This window comes from Sceloporus undulatus, chromosome 4 (genome assembly GCF_019175285.1).
Source record: "Sceloporus undulatus isolate JIND9_A2432 ecotype Alabama chromosome 4, SceUnd_v1.1, whole genome shotgun sequence".
Taxonomy (NCBI): Eukaryota; Metazoa; Chordata; class Lepidosauria; order Squamata; family Phrynosomatidae; genus Sceloporus; species Sceloporus undulatus.
In genome coordinates this window covers 182,656,727-182,678,011 of record NC_056525.1, presented here as the reverse complement: position 1 = coordinate 182,678,011, position 21,285 = coordinate 182,656,727, and the positions used below count along the sequence as shown (strand labels likewise).

General features: G+C 42.3%; 1 protein-coding gene across 5 annotated transcripts in view; it reads right to left on the bottom strand.

Moving 5' to 3' along the window:
• The window catches only part of NETO1 (neuropilin and tolloid like 1), a 128,853-nt gene extending 111,166 nt beyond the window's left edge, over positions 1-17,687 (bottom strand). For all 5 annotated transcript variants that reach the window (XR_006103801.1, XM_042466161.1, XM_042466165.1 and 2 more), the window contains exons 1-3: positions 16,189-17,687; positions 8,736-8,789; positions 3,562-3,699 (exon numbers count right to left, since the gene is read on the bottom strand). Coding sequence is in view for 4 of the 5 variants with exons in the window: in XM_042466161.1 (XP_042322095.1) it covers positions 3,562-3,699; positions 8,736-8,789; positions 16,189-16,216 (220 nt within the window). In the remaining variant the exon portion in view is untranslated. The remainder of the gene's footprint in view (positions 1-3,561; positions 3,700-8,735; positions 8,790-16,188) is intronic.
• Between the last annotated feature and the right edge of the window lie 3,598 nt (positions 17,688-21,285).

The window sequence follows — 21,285 nt, the reverse complement described above, 5'->3', positions numbered from 1 at the left end:
TCCTTGGTTTAGCAACAGTTGAAGATGATGTCCAGCTTTTACTGGGTTGTTTCATACATTACATCAACTACTTATGCAATGTGTTCCTCTGACTCTAATACAACACCTGCAGTCCATGATAGCACTGAGATAAACATGTTATAAGCACTGCAGAGATTCCATAATACTCTCTTGTATATTGTCCATATAGGCTCTTTACTGTCAATAATTCCCTTGTATAAAATTGTCAGAAGAAAAGACCTGGCTTTATAGCTATCATATTATTGGCAGCCTACGCACACATGGTATTGTTTGTTGGGTCTCAAGAAACCATATTAAATTGTATGGTTCTGGGCAGGGTACGTAAAAAAAATGTTGCTAAGAAATTCAGAAGCACTGTAATGTAGCTGTCCTGTGATGAGCTCTTCCTATTTGAATTCTTAGATTTTTTATTTTAATTTAGGTTCTAATTACCTTTCTTCAAAGACTCCTAATAACATGGAAAAGACTGCTTAATGCTTGCATGTCTTGTCATCTTTTTCATCTAATTATCTTATACAAGTGCTATCTTGAGATTTTACATCTGCTTAAAAAGTCTCTGGGTTCCAACTAGAAATAGAGGAACGGTTGCAGAGAAATAGCCCCATACAATTATGATTTTAATTCTACCAGCCTGTAATTTCATGTAGCTGACAGCTGAAGCTAAGCAGGAAAAAACTGTTTCAGTTTAACAGAATGTCTGGAAATGAGAGATTGATCTAAACATCTCCCCTACAAAAATGTGAACCGGTACCACACTAATGGATTGGAATAATCCTTGGTATCTCCAGTTGCTCAGCAATTGAACAGGGAAAGTCAGGGTCATTTTTCTTTCAAAAGGATATTCTCTGCTGGCTTTGAAGAATGCATTTTGAATACAAGGAATTCGAATGGAATTATCAGAGCACAGTATTACTCATGCAGATAATTAAATAGATGTGCTTTGGAAAAGCAAAATACCACCACTTTTCAGCACAGATATTGGCCTGTTACAGACTGCCAAAATAAAGCTGCTTCGGGTCTCTTTGGAGATATGCTATTTAAATGATGCATGGGTCCTAAGAGTCCGGAGGTCGCACCAAAGCCACACTCCATTCCTAAGCACTGGAGTGCAGCTTTGGTGCAGCTTCTGGATTCTTAGGACCCATGCATCATTTAAATAACATATCTCCAAATAGACCCGAAGCAGCTTTATTTTGGCAGTCTGTAACAGGCCATTGTTAGACTAGAAGAAAGAGTTCATCAGCTTTACACAAGATGATCTTTAATAAAATGGCTACTTCTAATTTTAGTTTTTAATACCTCAGTCTTATTTATATTACAGGAAAATGCAGGCTCCATGTCAGCTACTGAAAATTTAAAATATTCTGTGTTTATGTTAACAAACAGATATTTTACTGGGAAACAGTTACCATGCTTACAGATAATATATCGAATGATACAATTTCACATTTCTGGCTAAAATTAACAACTGGACATATTACATGGCTTTAAATAGACCTAAGACCTTCCATATCTCTGGAAGCATCAAATATGTGTAGCATGCATAATTTGCTGCAGCTTCTTCTTGGTGCATTTTGTTGGAAATATGGGTTAACTGTCAACCATGGTGTGAAATTATTACAAGTTTAACGATTTTATTAATCAAGTAAAAATTACAGTTCTTCCTAATACTAAGCATTGGTTGTTCGTCTCATTGTTTGATGCCATGTAAGTAAGAAGAAGAAGCATAAATTCAACATTAGTCTTACTTATAATCAGCCAATTAAATCAATAGAACTTAGGGTATTACTAACAAATCCCATTTCATTTCAGTATGTCAACTCTAGGTAGAATTAACAATGGAATTAGCCTCTTCTATTAATTTATCAGCCTGCACACCTGTGTAATATTCAGATATATCTAAAAACAATAAAACAAAAATTCAGTCCTTAGTTTGACTATACTAGGCCTCAGCACACTGCTGCAAATATTATTGTAGTGTTATGCAACATGGATGAGTAATTATAAATTCCTATTTTTCATAATCATCTCAGAAACATTTTTATTTAAAAAGCTTATATCACAAAGGATATTTTCACAGACTCCAAGTATTTCTACCTTTTCTTTTCCTCTTCCTCTTCCTTTCCCTCTTCCTTTTCTTCTCCTTCCTCCTCCTCTTCTCCTTCCCATTTCCTGCCAACCTCAAACACTGTGACTAGGCACTTAATAGCAGCAGCAACTAAAATCGAGAAATATTAAACTTCTCAAGTAGTGCCTTAGTAATTAAGCCTTTTCTTAGTAATGGACCTGTGTAACTCAGACTAAAATGGCATTGTTATTAAATACTTTAGAAAACAAATATACTCATCCTTCCAAATCTGCATCACTGATCCAGAAATAACCAAATCAAATTGTTTAGGAATGTAATTGTTGTTTAATTTTGTTCTTGATACTCAATACAGTGTGCCCGCGCCATACACAAGTGCACTATATGTGGCTTCAAGCATACACTGAAGCCGTGTGACAACAAAACAAATGGTGCATGTGCCCATGGTGCATGCGCTGTGTGCACACATCCCATTGTTTGCAATGGGGCATGAGCATGTCTGGAATTCCCCTTATGTGGGGGAATCCAGAACGGATCCCCTGCATGAGGGAAGGACCCACTATATGAGTAATAGGTAATGCTTGGTAAAGTGGTAGGCAGTAGTAAAAGAGGAAGTCCATTTTACATGTAGGTAAACTCAATCAAGGAAGCCATAGCCCTGAATTTGCTGTTGATAGCAGGATGTCTGGAGAACTTGCCTTCATAGCGTTGCCATACTTGAAGCTGACTTGATGGCAATTAATAATAACAAGTTACAAAAGTGTCTTGTTTGCCAAGGAAACATTGCTACAATAAAAGATTAAGGCATGAAAGATGAAACCTAAGTAAATAGTAAGAGCCATAGTGCTGTGTCATGTTCCTTTGACTTGACAGGGAAGCTATAACAGGAGACAGCTGCACTCAGTATTTAATCTTTATATTCTGGTCTTACTTTCCCTTAGCCAAAAGTGGTGGGGGGTTAGAATGGGAGCTGCCATAAAATGATATTGCATATCTCTGGCTGTGTAAATGAAGTGTTGAGATGTGGCAGCTTCCAGTGCTCTCTTTTCCTCTGTCTTCAGGCAAAGAAAGAGAGACAAGCTGAGATAAGGCCAGCAGCTGCTATCATGTAGCTGTGTTCTTCCTTGGCTATTGAAATACAGTACTGTACTATATAGCAGTGCTCTGGCAGGTGGAAGACAAAAAGAGAACAGGCCCAGGAAGATGGAAATTCCTCAACCTCTGAAGACCCCAAAGATAAATAAGTAGATATGTATGAAGTTTTACTAGACTGCTTACCCTATAGCAAAAAAAAAAAAAAAACAAAAACAAAAAATGTTTAATTAAAAAAAATGTTTTGCCAAGCTATCAAAATACTTTGGCCATGATTCCTAAATCTAACAATTTTAGTATAATAGAAGAAATATGAAGAGAAAGACTAATTTAGAAATAAGGGAGAATGTATTGATTAATACCTTCTATAATGTAGACACACTCTCTGTCAGGAGGGTATTTGTTGGGGTAATTGGGAGAAGTGAAAATGCCTCCTTCTGGGTATTTAGTCCACGTTCCACACTGCACTGTCTTTTGTCCTTCTGAAGTGGTTTGCTTTTCTGAAAGAAAAAACAAAGGGAATGACATTAGGGATGAAACAGATGTGGTGCACACATTAGCGTTTCCACCTACTTACTTGTGGAGGGATGGGACTAACGTAGCCTTCCAGCTTTTGTTGGACTGCAATTCTCAGCAGTCCTAAGTAGTACAGATGATGGTTAGTAATACTTTGAAATGCAATCTAACAATAGCTGAAGGGCTACATCCCTGCCTTATGGCATTGTACAAACCCTTATTTTATTCTTCTGACTCTGGTGGTTTTCTCTTTATAACAGATGTACCAAGTAGTTGTGCATGGAAATCTGTTCCTAAATATGGGACCTCCTTTCACTAGGATTGTACAGTTATTCAGTAAAGGGATCTTTCTTAACCTAAGGGTTAAGAGGGGCTTAACTGAGCATAATGTACTGCAAAAGAGTGAGAAATAACTGATTTATAATAAAAGTTCCTCTGATTCCTTCTGCTATTATAGTAATAAGTGTCATAGTGTTGAGCCATGATTCCTTAACTTGACAATGAAGGGCTGCATGGTTTCTAATCCTTCAATAAAGCCTCAATCTCCCCTTAGTCAAAAGGGGGAAGTATTATGCCAGTGGGCTTCAACTCCCAGGATTTCTTATCACTGTCAAGATGGCTGAGGCTTCTGGGAGTTGCAGACTAAAACATCTCAATGGAAATGGGAGTGAGAAGCAATGTTCTATACAATTTTCTAAAACATAATTATTTTCACAAATTCCATGCTATAGAGTTGTTATCTATGGCAATAAAGTGAAAGGAACCTACTAGCTATCTACAGTGGACTAAAAACAACCTTAGGCAATGAATAATCACATTTTACCCTTTATTTCTTAGCATTGATCTGAAAGACTTATTGACTTTTGGGCTTTTTTGTAATTTATTAAGATCGTTTTTTTACCTCTCCATTCTTCTACAACTGAGGTACAGGACTAATGACCATCTGGAAGTTGTTTGATTCCAACTCCCATCAGTCTGTCCTACAACATCTGTAAGACCAAGTTCCTCATTTATGTTCTAGACTCAAGCCACAGTAACTAGCTCTTCTTTTTTCTTTTCTTTTTTTAACAAATAGGCTGGTGGGGGGCCATGCATTGAATTGAACTTGTGAAAGAGTTCTTTGAGGATACAGCAATAGTTGTATTTTGCACAGGGCTGGGGCCATTCTCATCACTATAATTCTCTCCCAATTTGAACCTGACAAGAAACCTGCCATGGTTTGTGGCCTAACCTGCATCTGATTCAGTAGAATCAACACAGAGCCATCTGTTGCACAGGCATATTTCTGCAATATACAACAATTTTAATTGCATATAGCATGAACTATGCAGATTCAGGAGCAAGGGGTATAGAAGAGAAAGGGCTGTAAATTTTACTTGGTGATAGATGAACCACTATAGCTCAGTTTAGAGGTCACCAATTAAAAGTATTTTTAAAGAATTCAAAAAAATTCCTCATACTGTTGTCCTTGTCCCACCCAGGAATTCTAAATCAGGAATGGACAGAAGGTAGGTAAGAATCTACCATAATAACTTAATCTCTGGATAATTTGCAGTAGAATCAACAAGTGTCCAATTCCTAGTGGTTTAAAAATATTAATAAAAAGCATTTCCTTCCTAAATTAGGCAGGACAGTTTGGGAAAAGACAAGAGCAGACTTCTATGTAATCTTGGCACCTACTTGTTCTGCATTGTTGGATAAGTTTCAGTTTGCACAGCCTGATGATGTGGATAGGATCCTTGGAGAAGTGAGGGCCACTACATATACTGGATCCTTTTCCTTCCTGCCTTCTGAACACAACCAGAGAGTGGCTGAGTGGGTAAGGTGGGATGACAAATGCCTCACTGCAGCAAGGCAAATTTCCATCTTGTCTAAAGGAGGATGTGGTGAGGCCATTACTGAAAAAGACCACACTGGATTCCCCTATTTTGGGTAACTATAGGCCAGTCTCTAATATTCCATTCTTGGGTAAGGTTCTAGAGCAAGTGGTGGCCTCCCATCTTCAGGGCTTTCTGAATAAAATGGATTATCTAGATCCATTTCAATATGGCGTCAGACCTAGCTATGAGACAGAGACAGCTTTGGTTGCCTTGGTGGATGACCTACGCAGAGAACTGGACAGGGGGAGTATGTCCCTGTTGGTCCTGCTGGATCTCTCAGTGTCATTCATTACCATTGACTATGGTATCCTTCTGGGCCACCTTTCTGAGATGGGACTTGGGGGCACTGTTATGTAGTGGTTCCAGTCTTTCTTGGAGGGGTGGATTCAAAAGGTGTTTTGGGGGGGACCCTTGTTTGACCCCTTGGCCGCTGGCCTATGGGGTCCGTCAGGGTTCTGTTTTGTCCCCCAAGTTATTCAATATCTACATGAAACCATTGTGAAAGGTCATCCAGGGTTTTGGAGTGAAGTGTCACCAGTATGCTGATGACGCCCAACTCTATCACACATTTCCATCTGATTCCAGGGAAGCTGTCTCTGTACTGAACTAGTGTCTGCAGTCAGTAATGGACTGGATGAGGGCAAACAAATTGAAGCTTAATCCAGACAAGACAGAGGTGCTCCTGGTCAGTCATAAGGCAGACCAGGGAATTGGAGCTTTGCCTGTGCTGGTTGGGGTTAAACTTCCCCTGAAATCTCAAGCTCACAGTTTCGGTGTGCTCCTGGACTCCTCTCTGAACCTGGATGCCCAGATCTCAGCAGTGACCAGAAGTGCATTTGCACAGATTAAACTTGTGCACCAGCTGCGCCCATCCGTTCATTTCCGGGCACGATTCAAAGTGCTGGTAATTACCTATAAAGCCCTAAATGGCTTGGGCCCAGACTATTTGAGAGACCATATCTCAAGAGCCCTAAGATCTTCAGGAGAAGGCTTTCTCTTGGTGTCATCAAGATCACAGGCTCAGCTGGTCAGGACATGAGAGAGAGCCTTCTCGGTGGCTGCTCTCACCCTCTGGAATGTCATTCCTTGAGAAGCTAGGCTGCTCCCTCCCTGCTGGCCTTTTGCCACCAGATAAAAACATTTTTATGTCGGCAGGCTTTCTGTACATAACAGAGTGGTTTTATGGAGCAGGTGGGTCTTTAGTCTGTTTTTAACTTAACTATATGTTATGCTATTTTATATTAGATTTTATTGTATATACTTTATGTGATTTTATATATAGATGTTTTAATTTTTAAAGGTTTTATCTGTGAGCTGCCTTGGGTCCCTCTGGGGAGAAAAGCAGGATATAAATGAAATAAATACATAAATAAATAAGTGGGTTGTGTGCACGCTCAAATTCTGTCTCTGAAAAAAAAAAAATCCCTGGGCAATTCTATGTCCACCATCATGACCCAAGACTTCACACCCAGCTCCAGTCAATGTACTTTGACATTCAAATGAAAAACATAGTAAATCCTGCAAATTAAATGTCTATTTACCCATGTTCTAAACCAGCATACAGTGTTGGTTTCACATGCTGATTTAACACTAGACTGAACTAGATTGTGATGGTGGCTCGTACTTTTTATTCTGAGCCACTGAAGAACATTTAAGGATGTAATGTTCAGCTTGTATTTCAGTTGAACATCATAAACTGCTCGAGTTCATATCTCAGCTCCAGGAAACAGGAATTTGAGTAACATCACATAGGGCTCAAACAGATGGCCCAACTGTCAGGCAGATGGCACAGAGGCCACAAGGAGGCTGCACTGGGACTGCCTAACATGACCCAAACCCAGGACCATGGCAGTGGCCACCCTCCAGATCACAGCATCTGGTTGCCATGGTCCTGTGGCAGTCCCATGGCAATTGGGGTGGGAGCAGCCTCTGACTGCTCCTACTGCCCTGTAACTTCACTTGTAGTTGAGGACTGGACTAGAATATTTTTGGTTTCTTCTGTGATTCTATAAATGAAATCATGGCCAAATTTAGAAATGATTAGAGACTAAGGTAGTCAGGTTGCAGAAGCCCCATAATATGACTAAAATACATACATTATTCTAACACAGAGCAAGTAAATACCTTAAAGACACCAGATACTGTCTGATCTTGGAAGGCTAAGAAGGATAAGGGCCAGTTAGTACTTAAATGGGGGACCGCCAACCAAAACCAGGTGCTGTATGCTATGTTTCAGTGGAAGATACTGGCAAAACCACCTCTGAGTATTCTTTGCCTAAGAAAATGTTCTAAAATTTATGGGGTTGCCATAAATCAACAGTCAGATTGAAGGCACACTCACATTCATAATCTGCAGTCCTAAACTGTAGTGTACATAGTTTGTGCATAAATTATGTACAAAATGTAACAAACTGTCATGCCCAAGTGACAGCCATTGGCCAGGGTTTTACTAAGATGATTGTATTTCTTCCTGAGCCTTCTCTCATCTATTTGACCTCTTGATGCAAGTTCCAGAATAAGAGACTTTGATCAGGCTTCAATCTGTGCTTTAAAATTTATAGTTTATAGTTTAGTTAGTCCTTTAGTTTTTTAAAGGAAGATTTTATTTCCATCCATCCATCCATCCATCAACCTTTATTAGGCATCTCAATAGACAATATGCAACAAACAATACAATCCAAAATTAAACTAAAATAGTTACATAAATACTTTAAAAATTTAAAAATTTTATTGTCCTTAAAATCATCTAACACTAAACTCTAACCATTATTTAATTTGTGCCAGATTTTTGTTGCCTCCATTAGAAAATTGGCCATCAATCGTGTAATCTGTACATTACAATCCTCCAATAAATGTACTAGAGTTATATCCGTTAAACAGTAGTTCAATTCCAATAGTTTCTTTAGTAATTTCGCTCTCGGTTTTTGATACAGCGGGCAAAGAAATATAATATGTTGGAGAGTATCTGGAGATAGTTCACATTAAGTGAGATTTTATTTAATCATCATGCTTCATCCAGCCATTTAAAAAAAAATCACTAAATTGCTGGATATAAATATGAAGCTCTTTTTCTGCCTTAACCACATTTAAATCCAGATAATGGGAATATTTTTCATTTTTTAAAAAAGAGAGAAACATACCTGCTCCTTTTTTTGTTGCCCCAGCCCAATGTAGGATGATAAAACTTGCTACAACTGAAAGGGGAAAAAAGGATATTAGTCACAATAATGGTTGCAAAAAAGAAAATACTAAACAACAAATGAACAATGCGTGTTTTGTTGCTCCATTTAGCTACTGTATGTAATCTATTACTGAAAGTGGTTTTTCACAGTATTGTAGACTACACCAAATGGCTACAGATTCAGAGGAAAAGCCATGTGGATGCAGGAACACATTAAGACTGCATTCCTGTACCCACTTACTTAGGAGTAAGCCACACTGAACTTAGTAGGAATCACTTTTAACCAAACATGACTATGGGCCCAAACAGACTGGCTGGAAAAGCCAGCTTCTGGGTGGCTTGGGGGAGTGGCGTTTGGATGGTGCATGCCACCAAGATGTCTGAAAGATGCGCAGCCAATCAGACAACTTCAAGCCACTCCAGGGGCATGGGATTTTGATGACGCATGCCCCCGGAGGCCCAGAAGCCACCCAGGGGGTTATGCCAGGGCCTCCTATTTGGGCCAGCGGTGGAGGGTGCCTTCGGGACCATGATGTGGGTTTGCCGCAGTCCCAAGGCATATTCAGCTATGGTGACTTCAAGCCATTCTTTCATGGCCATCTGTTTTGGCCCTAAGATTTGCGTTGCTAGTGTTCTCCTAGTGTGTGCTATAATATTAAATTATATCATCAAAAGCTATTAATAGCTCAGCACAGTCATGTGTACACTGGACATAACTGTTACATTTTGTTATCTACATATAAAAGTCAGCTGGCATTTAACATTTAATATTAGGGCCTCTGGAGTCAAGGCACAGCATCCTCATGCTGGATGCCCTAACTCCGCCCCCCAAGGCACCTCTTTGGTGAGTGCCGGCCTACACAGCACATGCGATCATGGTGCAACTCCGGTGCTGCATCCACATGATGCAGCGCCGAAGGGGGGTCATAAAGTCATGTCACCTATGGCACCCCTTGGAGATTGGAGATTGCAAAAAGAAGCTTCTTTTTGCTGCTCCTTTTTGCATCCTCCAGAGGCCGGACTGTGGCCCCAATCCATCCAGTAAAGAGGCAGATGCTAACTGCCCCTTTGGGGTGGTCTGTATAGCCCCATTAGTTAACTTATTTATCTCATGTGATCCAGTTAAGCCAAACCAACCTGTTATCAACCTTTAACTAATTTGAGTATAAGCTTCTCTTTTTCAGCACCCCTTAGAATTCATTCTTTATACTTCAAGAGGGATTTTGGGATTCTGGGAGAGCTGGTTCTAGAAGGAGATAGAAAATCTTTCTTTCACAAAACTCCTTAAATTAAACTGCCTTCATGCTTCATTCTCCAATGAGATCCAATGTCATGCAGTACTTCATTGTTGGTATATCTTTGTAAATTAGCTTCCACATTAACAACCAAATCATACGTTGTTTACATATACAATGTAACACAGTGAACACCTCCAGCACTAACTCCATTTAGGATTTGTTCTGGCAAAGCACTCTAAGGTTGGACATTGCCTCAGCAAAGAAAATACTATAAGCTTTTGATGAACTAATAAAACTAAGAATGTAATCACCCTTTCTGTAAAATGTTTTGATTGATAATGTTACATCCATATTACCAGTTACCTTAGAATTTATTTACTGAATATCATTTGTAGTATATTGTATTCACTGTTTTGTTTCCTATATAAATTTTGCACAATTCTATAGTCTCTTATCATTCTTGGAGGTGGATTGTTACAATATTTGGGATTTGGTAAGCCTTCAGAGATGTTACAGCTTGACTAATGCACATTTTATGTAGAAGGGGAATATGTGCTTATTGAAGGCATCACTGCATACTTTTTTCTCAATAACCTAAGGGTTTGATCTTTGTCAATCTAGAAAACTGGGAAGAAAAAAATCAATACTTCATATTGTATATTTATAAGGTGTTTAGCACACAGTTTCCGACACTCCTTATCCCAATCAACGTTGGCAGTCTTTGAAGATATTATTTTTGTTTCTGTTTCTAACATTTGAAGCAAAGGCCAAGATAGTATTATTTCTTCAAGGTCATCCAATGAGTAAATTTAATGAATTCTCTATTCATCTGGCCACATCAGATCTACTACTCTAGTAGACATGTGGGTAAAATGAAAAGGACTAACTGGCAATAAAACCAGTAATTATATATCTGATGACTACTGATGATGCTATGTGTGAATCAGGGCACATTCCTTAATGTGGATCATGTGGCATCAAGTTAGGGCACTTATGCAACCAAGGTGAGACATTAAAGTGTACTATACTGCCCAGTAAACACACTGCTTTAGATTTGCTTCAATTGCTAACATATTCTGGGGACTTGACTCCACCAGCAACCCCTGGTCTGAATGCATTACATCACAGGGTGGAATGAGGTACCCACTTCCTGTTTTGTTGACTCCTCATGGGATATCTCTCCCTCTGCTTTCATCCATTTTTACAGTTGTGCCAGTCAAGATTTATGAATGTGAGTGCATGCACACACACATAGATACACTATTATAGCCACAAATTCTCCACACATACTGTATTATAGGCAGAGCATGCTTCACCTTTGCTATAGAGATCCCATTGAAAACTAGAACTTTAATCCTAAAAGAAGTTCAGTATGTTTACAGAAGAAAAAAAAATCCCATCTTGTCCTCCCTCTGCATCTACCTGAGATCTTTGAGAAGCCTCCTCAGAAGTTCAGAAAGCTGCTGGTGTAAGGGAAACTTTTTTTTTCCTGAAAGTTAATCTGCCTTAGGATCTAAGACCAATTCAGAAGCATTTCCTTGCTTTGAAGCAGCTTCATAGGATCCAGTCCACATTGTTCTGGATGTGTTTTGGAGACCTCTGAAACTGGTAATGGTAGCAGAAGAAAGAAAACATCTCTTGCATGAAATCCCTGTGGTTAAATCATCTTAGGAGCCATGCTATTATTTCCATAGTATGTTTTCAACTTATTTACCTAAGAGTTGTGAACATCTATCACAGTGCTCCATGATATCACACTGAAAGAATATGCCTCCACTAGCAGCTGCCAGGGACATGAAGAGCTGTAACATGATGGCACCATGCCACAGGAGTATTCCTTAGTGGTATGCCATGGATTAAAGATGCGATTTGGGTGTCAGCCCGGTGACAAACGTTAGTGAGCCCTTGAACCCAGGTCTTGATGGACTTCTGCTACTTAACCATCTGCATTTCACATCCATCCTGAAACCTACTAGGTTGCTTACACAAACCTGTAATGTGCCACTCTGTTTCTGCCTTTTGTCACATTCTTTCTTGCTTCCTTATATAATGAAGCTTTCTATCCTTCCTTCATTTCCAACCCTTCCAGAACATCTAGATTGTCAGTTCAATATTTTGGTCTACCTAATTTAATGCTATGTGGGGTAATTCTGCAAGTCACTATTTAAAAGCAATACTGCCAATTTCATAATGAACCTCAGTGCAAAGACTGGGAAAGCTGAAATCTTTTCTCTCCTTTCTCCACATATATACACTAGAGTTTGGATGAATTCCATGTAAGAGTGGCAATGCTCAGCTTATGCAAAGAAACCTCATAGAGGGATCCAAACTGTCTAGCCTCAAGAAAACATAAGAGGAAGCCACACTGGAGAACCAGTCGGTGCCCTAACTGCCTAAAATGCTAGACTCCCAGGGGGAGAATTCAATCCATTGCACCCTTATAAAGCTGACTTTAGCTTCTGAAATTTGGAACTATAAATAAATAACTGTATAACTGGACACTTCTCCTACCTTAAGCCAAATCACCTTTAGCTGCCTTGCTGTGCAACTAAGCATAATAAAATAGGCATTTTCTAAAAAGTGTCCATGACATCGTTCTAAATCATAGTGGCCCTGATAACTGGGGAAAGGGGCTACATTTGTCTCAGCAACACTGTATTTTATTTTGTTAGTGCTATGAAAGCCAGCACATGCACTCTTAAACAAACAAGCACGTTGTATTAGAAACTGATCACTTGGGGAAATTCCATCAGCAATTTAGGGCTGTCCATCCTATCTAGGACCATAGAGAAATGGGAACAATCCTCTTCTAACTAGTATGGAATGGAAAACACAACCTTTGAGTCTTTAAAAGTGTTTTGGATATTCCATCATATGGGAAGTCCTTCTTTAGGATTTGTAAAAGGTATGTGTCATGTCAGAGAATACAGGGAGGGGGGAAGGAGATGGGACTGTTTTGTGATTTTGGTTTCTAGCTAAAAAAAAATTGTGAAAGATTTATTCCACATAACTCCCAAGTGGATAGTGGTTACCAGCAGCAGTGAATAGATATGTTGAAAGTTCTTAATTATTTCTTTTTAAAAATGGGACAAATGAAGAAAGCTACAAACATTCAAGGAGCCAGCAAAATATAGTGTCTTGAGGATTGGGCTACAACTCTAAAGACCAGGATTGGAATCCCCATTTGGCCATGGCAAGCCACTGGGTGACCTTAGACAAGTCATACATTCTTAACCTCAGGGTCTTCTGAACAAATCTTGCCAAGAAAAATCCATAATAGGTTCACCTTAGGTTGCCTTAAGTTGGAAACAAGTATACTGGGTGTATACAAAACTGCATTTATACAAAACATTCTGAATTCTCTAAAGAATGCAGTATGATCCACAACCATCTTGAAAGAGCCAGTGGTTTCAAAGATTCCAGGAAAGAAAGAGAGTAAACAATCATTCACATGCTGTTCTTTGACAAGAGGATTTTGAGGCATGCCTGCACTGTGATTTGAGTTGCTTTCATAGACAGCTCCTAACCCCAATCAGAAGGCATTGTGCAGCATCTACTAACATTGTTTCTGATAAGGAAAAAGTTTGAAGCGGTGGAGAGAAAAGATTGCAGTGTTATAAATGGAAGAAGCTGAATCTCTTCATCAGATTCCATGAAGGAGGCAGGGCGATTGCACAAGAAAAGGCCCACCTGAACGTAGCTTCATATGGCCAACCTTTTAAAAGTTTTTTAATGGTATACAATATTATAAATACATGGAACCTTGTATCAAAGCCAAGACCTTGTGCTCAATCATACATGTTGAATCCCATTCACCGATATAAATGGAATTGACAGCCCAGGCCTAATGGGAGTTTTCAGATGAAGCAAGTTTCATGTTCATTTTAATGAAACTTATTTCTGCAGAAGAGATTGATCGCTGAGTTTGAGTTTAAGTACATGATTCATAACCATATGGCTAGGAGGATTTAATTCCACTCCAACTCTGCAATCTAGCACTCTGGAAAATCAGTCTGCAAAGGGAACTTGTAGCACCTCTGAGACTAACTAAAAGAAAGATGCTGGTAGTGTGAGCTTTCCTAGACTTCAGCCTACTTCCTCAGCTGCAATGAATTTGCATCCTGAGTAAGTGCACAGAATTGAAACCTGAGTGAATCATGGATTATAAAAACTAAAGGGAGTCTCGCTATCTCCACCTGTATCTGAGAAATGGGCACAATAGTGACCTACATATTGCAGATGGGTATTGTGATTTCAAGCAGGGTAAAGGCTACAAATTTACTGGCACTGGTTACTGCATGTGCTCATTAGAAAAAGTCATGTAGAAGTATATATTAGCTGTTATACTGGCATGCTAATTATTTGGTTTTAGTTATATGCAACTGTTTAAAAAATTAATTTAGTCACATGTTTTAAAAAGTAGTAATGATAGGGTCACCATAAATGTAAAACAACTTAAAGGCTCAATAGTAACAGTGACAAGGATGTTCCTCTCAATCTATTCCTCTCTCAACTGTGCGCCTTCTGAGGCCTCCATCAAAGAGAGTTACATAGAAAAGGAATGAGGTGGCATCCTGACAAAACAGGTTCAGCTTACTGCAATTCAGAAGATTAAAAACGACAACAGTTTGGATCATGTTTGTGTCCATTTTTCTATATCATTTGACACTATGCAGGAAAGTTGGCATTTTGTTTTCTGTTTCTGTTCAATCCAAGCACTTGGCTTCAGTTGTGTGTTGGGATGTAGGTGCCTTCCACCATTTTATTACTTCTTTCTTACCGATTAACTAATACAGAGTACTAATCCTAATATTTACCTATTAACTAGTGCTAATACTAATACTAATACTTACCTATTAACTAATACAATTACTTAAAGGAAACCCTGAATAAACATATAAACAGAAAACCGATTTGTAACTTTTGTTTCTGCCTGCAGCAGTAAAGAAATAGTAACAGTCTTCAAGAACAACTTTTTAAAAACAATGGGGGGGGGAGCCCAAGAAAGGCTCTTGTTGCCAATGGAAGCTCAACTCCCAATTTAAACCCAAACAACTGAGCTTCGTTTAGGCTGAGGAGGAGGGTGACTGCCGTCAACATTCAGCAGCACTGGGGACTAATCCTGACTAATGGCAGTAATCAATGAGTGCAGCCTCCGGATTAATGTCGAGGCTGTAGAACTGGCACCAGCGAGGGATGGCTGTCGTTAGGGTTTGGTTGCAATCCCAGCCGCAGACTTAAAACCCGGGATGCTAGATTTATTTCAATGCAAAGAAATGGGACGGGAGTGGGTGAGGGTGGGCTGCATCCACACTGGAAATATAACCCGGTTTGGCACCGCTTTAACTCTTTCCTGGCTCAAGGCTATGGAATTCTAGGAGTCTCCCAGAATTCCATAGCCTTGAGCCAGGAAAGAGTTAAACCGGTGCCAAACTGGGTTATTTCTCCAGTGTGGATGCAGTCCCAACTTAGTCACTGACGACTGCAGCCAACATGGGAAGGGAGCTCCTCATCTCTTCTCCTCCACAATTGCGTAGCTAAGTCCCATTGATTCTTTGGCGGCTGACTTCTCCTGGGAGTGACTTTGCCATGGCCTGAACCCTTCCTTGCAGGGTGGGTTGGGGGGGGGGAAGGAAAGAGAGTTTTGCAGATCAATCCATCCTTTCCCAATTCCACCCGGTTCCTGATAGGCATGACTTTGAAAGCTACTCCCTCTGGAAAGGGAGAGCATCCTCTGCTCCTGGGGAGGATGTAATACATTCAGGGAGCCAGCTTGGGCTGGTGGTTTGAGCGTTGGACCGGATGGTCCTTGTGGTCTCTTCCAACTCTATGATTCTATGATTTCTATGATTCGACGACTCTGGAGACCAGGATTTGGTCAAGGAAACCCACTGGGTGACCTTGGGCAAGCCACACTCTCTCAGCCTCAGATGATGGCCATGGCAAAAACAAAAACAGAAACCTTGAACCAATCGTGCCAAGAGAAAGCCCCAAGACAAAATGGCAATAGGCTAAAAAAGAGAAGAGGAAAAAAAAGCTCCAGTGATGGAGTGAAAGGGGATGGGAGGGCGAAGTGAGGTTCGGTAATCAATGGAGAGCTACGCCATTGGTCTTTCTGCATCCCTTTCCCCCCATTTGGCCAGTTGGTAGCAAGGCAAGAAGAGGGAGACTCACTGTGAAAGAAGCTGCGCCCATGGGTCATGTCTGTTCCTTGCTGCCGGGGCTTCGCTCTCCACTAATTCCATTTAGAGACGGGAGGGAGGGCTTCCACCGGCGGCCAGGGCTGAGGAGGCTCCGCACCGCCTGGGGCCCCGCCGCGGGCCTGGCCTCTCCCGCGCCCCGCTCTGGCCTCCGCCTCCTCCGCCGTGGCCCGCCCTGACTAGCCTCAGCCCCCCAGGGCCACCGTCTCCTCCGCCTCCTCCAGCCACCAGCATCGGAGCCTAGCAGCCCACGCCGCCCCCATCGCAGAGCCCTTGCATGGCGAGCCCAGGAGCTCTGGGGCGGGAGGAGAAGAGAGGGAGGGAGGGAGAGAAAGAGAGAGAGAGAGAGTCCCCCCTCGAGGCTCCAGAAAGAAAGCCCCTGCCTTGGCCTCCTCCGCTTCACGCCCCCCAAAGCCCCAAGGCTTTCTTGGAAACAGATCAAGAAGGCAGCCTCCTCGGGGTCTCTGGAGGCAGCCAAAGGAAGGTCAATAGATGATCCGTCATCAAGTCTTGTTAGGATGGGGACAGGATGGGGAAGAAAGACCCCGAAGAGGGATGTTGGGGGACTTGGGAGGGAAGGGATGAGGAGGGCACTGCGACGGATTTGGCAGCGCTTGACCCCAGCGGGGCTCCTTAGTCCTCTCTGGATGCGCCCTGCAGTCCGAGGCCAACTCCTGGAAAGGGGGCCACGTCCATCTTGCCCTCCTGGGGCCCAGGCTCAGAAGGGGCGCCTCGGGAGCCTCAGCAGCATCAGGGCGGGAGGAAGAGGAGAGGAAGAGCCTCCTCCAGAGCCTGGGGCCAGAAGCGGAGGAGTCCTGGACAAGGAGGAGAGGAGGAGGCTTTTTCCTTTCCAAGCGAGAGACCGGCTTCTGTTGCGCCTCCTCCTCCTCCCTCAAACTATCCCCCTTTTCTTCTTTCCTTCCTTCTCCAAGGACCTGCAGTCAAGAGCTGAGGGGAGAGGAGGAAGCCTCTGCAATCAAAGTTTAGGCGGGAACCTGAGAGTCTCTTTCGCTTCTTCTCTTCCAGAGGCGGCGAGGCTGCTTTCCCGCCTCAAGGCTCTCCCTTCCTCGCCATCCCCCTCCCCCCCCCCAAAAAAAAAACGCTGGAGGGGCTGGAAAGAGGGCTACAGCAAAGCGGCTTCTCTCTTTCTCTGGAGGGGGAGGCCGGTCCTTTCCTGAGGCTCCAGCCCTCTCCAAGGTCCTGGTTTTGCCGAGGCGAAAGTCCGCAGTACCCGGCTCGCCGGGATTCCCCAGCCTAGAGCCCTCCACAGCTGCTCTCTCTCTCTCTCTTTCTCTGCCTGTCTCCCACGCAGGAAGAAGAGAAGCCTGGAGATGACAGAGAGAGAGGAGGAAGAGGAGGAGGAGGTGGGTGGGGAGGAGAGGAAAGAAGCAAAGGATGGCTTGAAGGTGCGCAAGAGGGGAAGGGGTTCCAGGCAGAGGCGCGCCTAGGCTTTGCTGTACAGCCTCTTCTTCCTCCTCCAGCACCTGCTGCTGCTTTCCAAAGAAAAAGGAGGTGGGCGGCTCAGAGACAGACGCCAGCCGAGCGAAAAAGGGGCGGGAAGGTGGCTGCAGGTGGGGAAACCCCAGAGGTTGCCCCCACAGAGGGAGCTCCTGGGGGAGTTCAGGAAGAGGCCCCGTTCTCCCGCTGCCCCCCAAAGAGCTGCCTCTCAACTCAACCTTGATTGATTGGTTTTGCCAATTTCAAGGGTTTATAGGCTGCCTTTCTCCCACAATGGGATTCAAGGTCTGGGAGGAGCGGGGGGGTGTGGGGTGAACTCCAAGTGTGGGTCTACCTGACCCTCCCACACACACAGGCTTTTCTTTTCCGCCACCCCCCTTTCTGTGTGAGGGGGTGTCAATCCGGATTTGGAATTTGAATTTAACTTTAAAGCGTTGCTCCTTAGGACTGTTTCCTCCTTCTTCTCCTCAGTCAGTCAGTCGAGGCAAAAGGCCAGAAGTTGTTGCATGCCTCCAACTCGTTTCCGACGCCTGGCCTGGCGACTCTAAAGCGAACCCGTGGCGTGGTTTTCTTGGCCGGGTTCTTCAGAGAAGGAGGGGGGTTGCCATGGCCCTTCCCTGAGGCTGAGAAAGTGTGACTCGCCCAAGGTCGCCCAGTGGGTCTCCGCGGCTGAGTCGAACCCTGCCCTCCAGAGTCATAGTCCAACATTCAAACCCGCTCCTGGCCCCCCTTCTCCGCCTTCCCTTCTCAAACGACACGGAGAGAAGGCAGCCAGGCAAGCGAGGCTCCTGTTCGTAGCAAAGGCTGTGGAGCAGAGAGGAAAAGAGCCAGCCAGGCTGACAGCCTTCTCCTGCAGGGCAATGCAGGCACCGCATGGCTAAGTTTCAAGTTAGGGTTTGCTTACAAAAAGATTACAATGGAAACGGGGAGGAAAGAGCTGAATCAGCGGTTCTGGGGGGGGAAATGTGCTGTGTCGCCTTTTCTCAAAAGCAATCCTCTCTAGTCTCTTCCTCATCTTGCCAGATGGAGGCTGTACGTTGGAGAAGAGAGGGATCACCAGAGTGGGGAGGAGGACAGCACTGCATCATGTCTGATGAAGCCCCCACTTTGGTCTGGCGGATGGGTGGATGGTTGTATGCTGTGCCCTGTAGCCTGGGCCCAAAGATTTTGAAAGGGGACAAGAGTATGCTGTAAGGTCAGGAAAGGAAAGAATATGCCGAATTCTTACTCAATGGTCTTGGGTGAGCAACCCTCTCTTTTGATTCATTGCTAACAAGTCAGCTTTGACTTCACTGCTCAGCTGGGCAGCAAAGGGGTTAGAGAGGCCAGAGAGAACATGCCAGCCACCCCCACTGCCCTCAACATGTGCAAAGATGTGAAGGCAGTGGTGAGGATTGTTGTTGTTGTTGTTGTTGTTATTATATTTCTATCCTGTTTCCCCAAAAAAATTAGACTCAAGACTGGCTTACAAAAGAACAGAACATTTAAAAACATACAAAGAAGGGGTTCCTTATTTCTTCTCTTCCACAATTATGTAGCTACAAAAGAGAGCATTAAAATAGAATTAACAATTACAATATTCAAAGAGATCACTCATCAGAAGAATAAAATACAGTTTAAAAGATAAACGCAGTTAAAAACAGTACATTATAAAACACTACAACACCCCCAGTCTGTTCTTTAAAGACTTTCTGCCTGTGTAAATAAAAATGTCTTATCCTGCCAACAGAAGGACAACAAAGAAGGAGCTACCTTGATCTCCCTGGGAAGGGGCTTCCAGAGTCAAGGGGCAGCCACCAAGTTCATGCCCATCATTATCTATGGCTGTGAGAGTTGGATAGTGAAGAAAGTTGAACAAAAGAAAATCAGCCCATTTGAAATGTGGTGCTGGAGAAGAGTGCTAAGGATGCCATGGACAGCTAAGAAGATAAACAAATGAGTACAAGAGAAATCTGAACTTTCTCTAGAAGCCAAAATAACTAAGTTGAAGCTGTCTGTGCTTTGGCCACATCCTGAGAAGACAGGACACATTAGAAAAGACAACAATGCTGGGGACCTTGGAGAGCAACAGAAAGAGAGGAAGACCATACACCAAATGGATAGACTCAGAGGACATAGCCCTACGTTTGTTGGAACTGAGCAGGTCCATTGAACTCAGGGAGTCTTGGAAATGATTCATTCACAGGATTGCCAAAGGGTGGAGTTGACTTGAGGGCAGTTGACAACAACAACAGTTTTGACTTACTGTTACCCTATAGTGAGAGAGACCTCCAAGACACCATGTTATTAACAATCCTGCTAAATTCTTGCCTTCCTCTTTTGTTCTGCAAATGGGGAACCTGATGTTGGACGCTGATCTTCATTGGCCTCCATCCTGAATGGCCAATAGTCTGGTATAATGGAGGATGTAACCCAACAACATCTACAGGGCCACAATTTTGCACCCTCTAGGTTATTGGTAGGTCATGGATGCTGGAAGACTAACTCACATTTCATGTCACACATACATATCGCACACACTGGGCACATCCCAGTCAAATCTGAGCACAAAATCCAGCTCTTTCACATTGTTGCTAAATCTCCCTGACTTCAAAGACTTTATTTCTTCCTTGCACTTGTATTTGTTATTTTAAATATCTATGCAGAGAAGTCCCTTCTCAGTTAATAGTTTTAGTATGACCATTGTTAAGAAAATCATGTTGTACCTCTCATAGTCAAATACACACACACACACACACACCTGACACCACCATGAGTACTGTTGGTAATCACATAGGGATGAGTCTACTGAACTTCTTTCCACAGCAAGCAAGGTTGCCCCCACCCCGACCTCCACTCTTGATCTCTTTTCTCTGGCAGGCAAATACCTTTTCATTTAAAAAAACATTTGGTCTTTTAACTGGATGTGACAGTGGGGTATTTTATTAGAGTGTACTATACATTTATCCTATGTATGTATATGTATATATATGTGTGTGTGTGTGTGTGTGTGTGCGCACACGCATTGGGCCCTACTGTGAGATAAGTAAACATGAAGACGACTACAATCCATGAAAACATGTGCAAAATAAAACTTCTTGATGTTTAAAATGCTACTAGATTCTTCTTCCTTGTTGTATTTGATGCTACAAATCATAATGGTGTTCAACTGTACTTACCCTTGGGTTAGTGTGCCCATTAGATTGACCTATGTACGCAAATGACAGTTTGCCACAAATGATAGCATGTCTGAAAGAGCCAAGAAGTCAGTGGTAAAGAACAAGCTTAACCAGCATTCACCAGCATTCACTGACAGATGCATCCCAAGTGAGGTGCCAATGCTTACCAGCATTGACACCTCACTTGGGATGTATCTGTCATAAGACATAACTATTGATTAAATCAAACAGGGAAATGCTGATAGGGAAGCTGTGCATCCTATTCTTTTTTAAAATACAGAGGCATCCCAGTTTCAGTAATTCTGCTCCTAAATATTTATTTAAATATTTAAATAACACAACACAGCTAGACAAATAGAATATAGTAATCAATATTAATGTGGGCAATGAGAGAAAATAAGATATTGGTTATTGAAAAGGAACAGGGCAATTTCCTGTTGGGAGAATATATATAG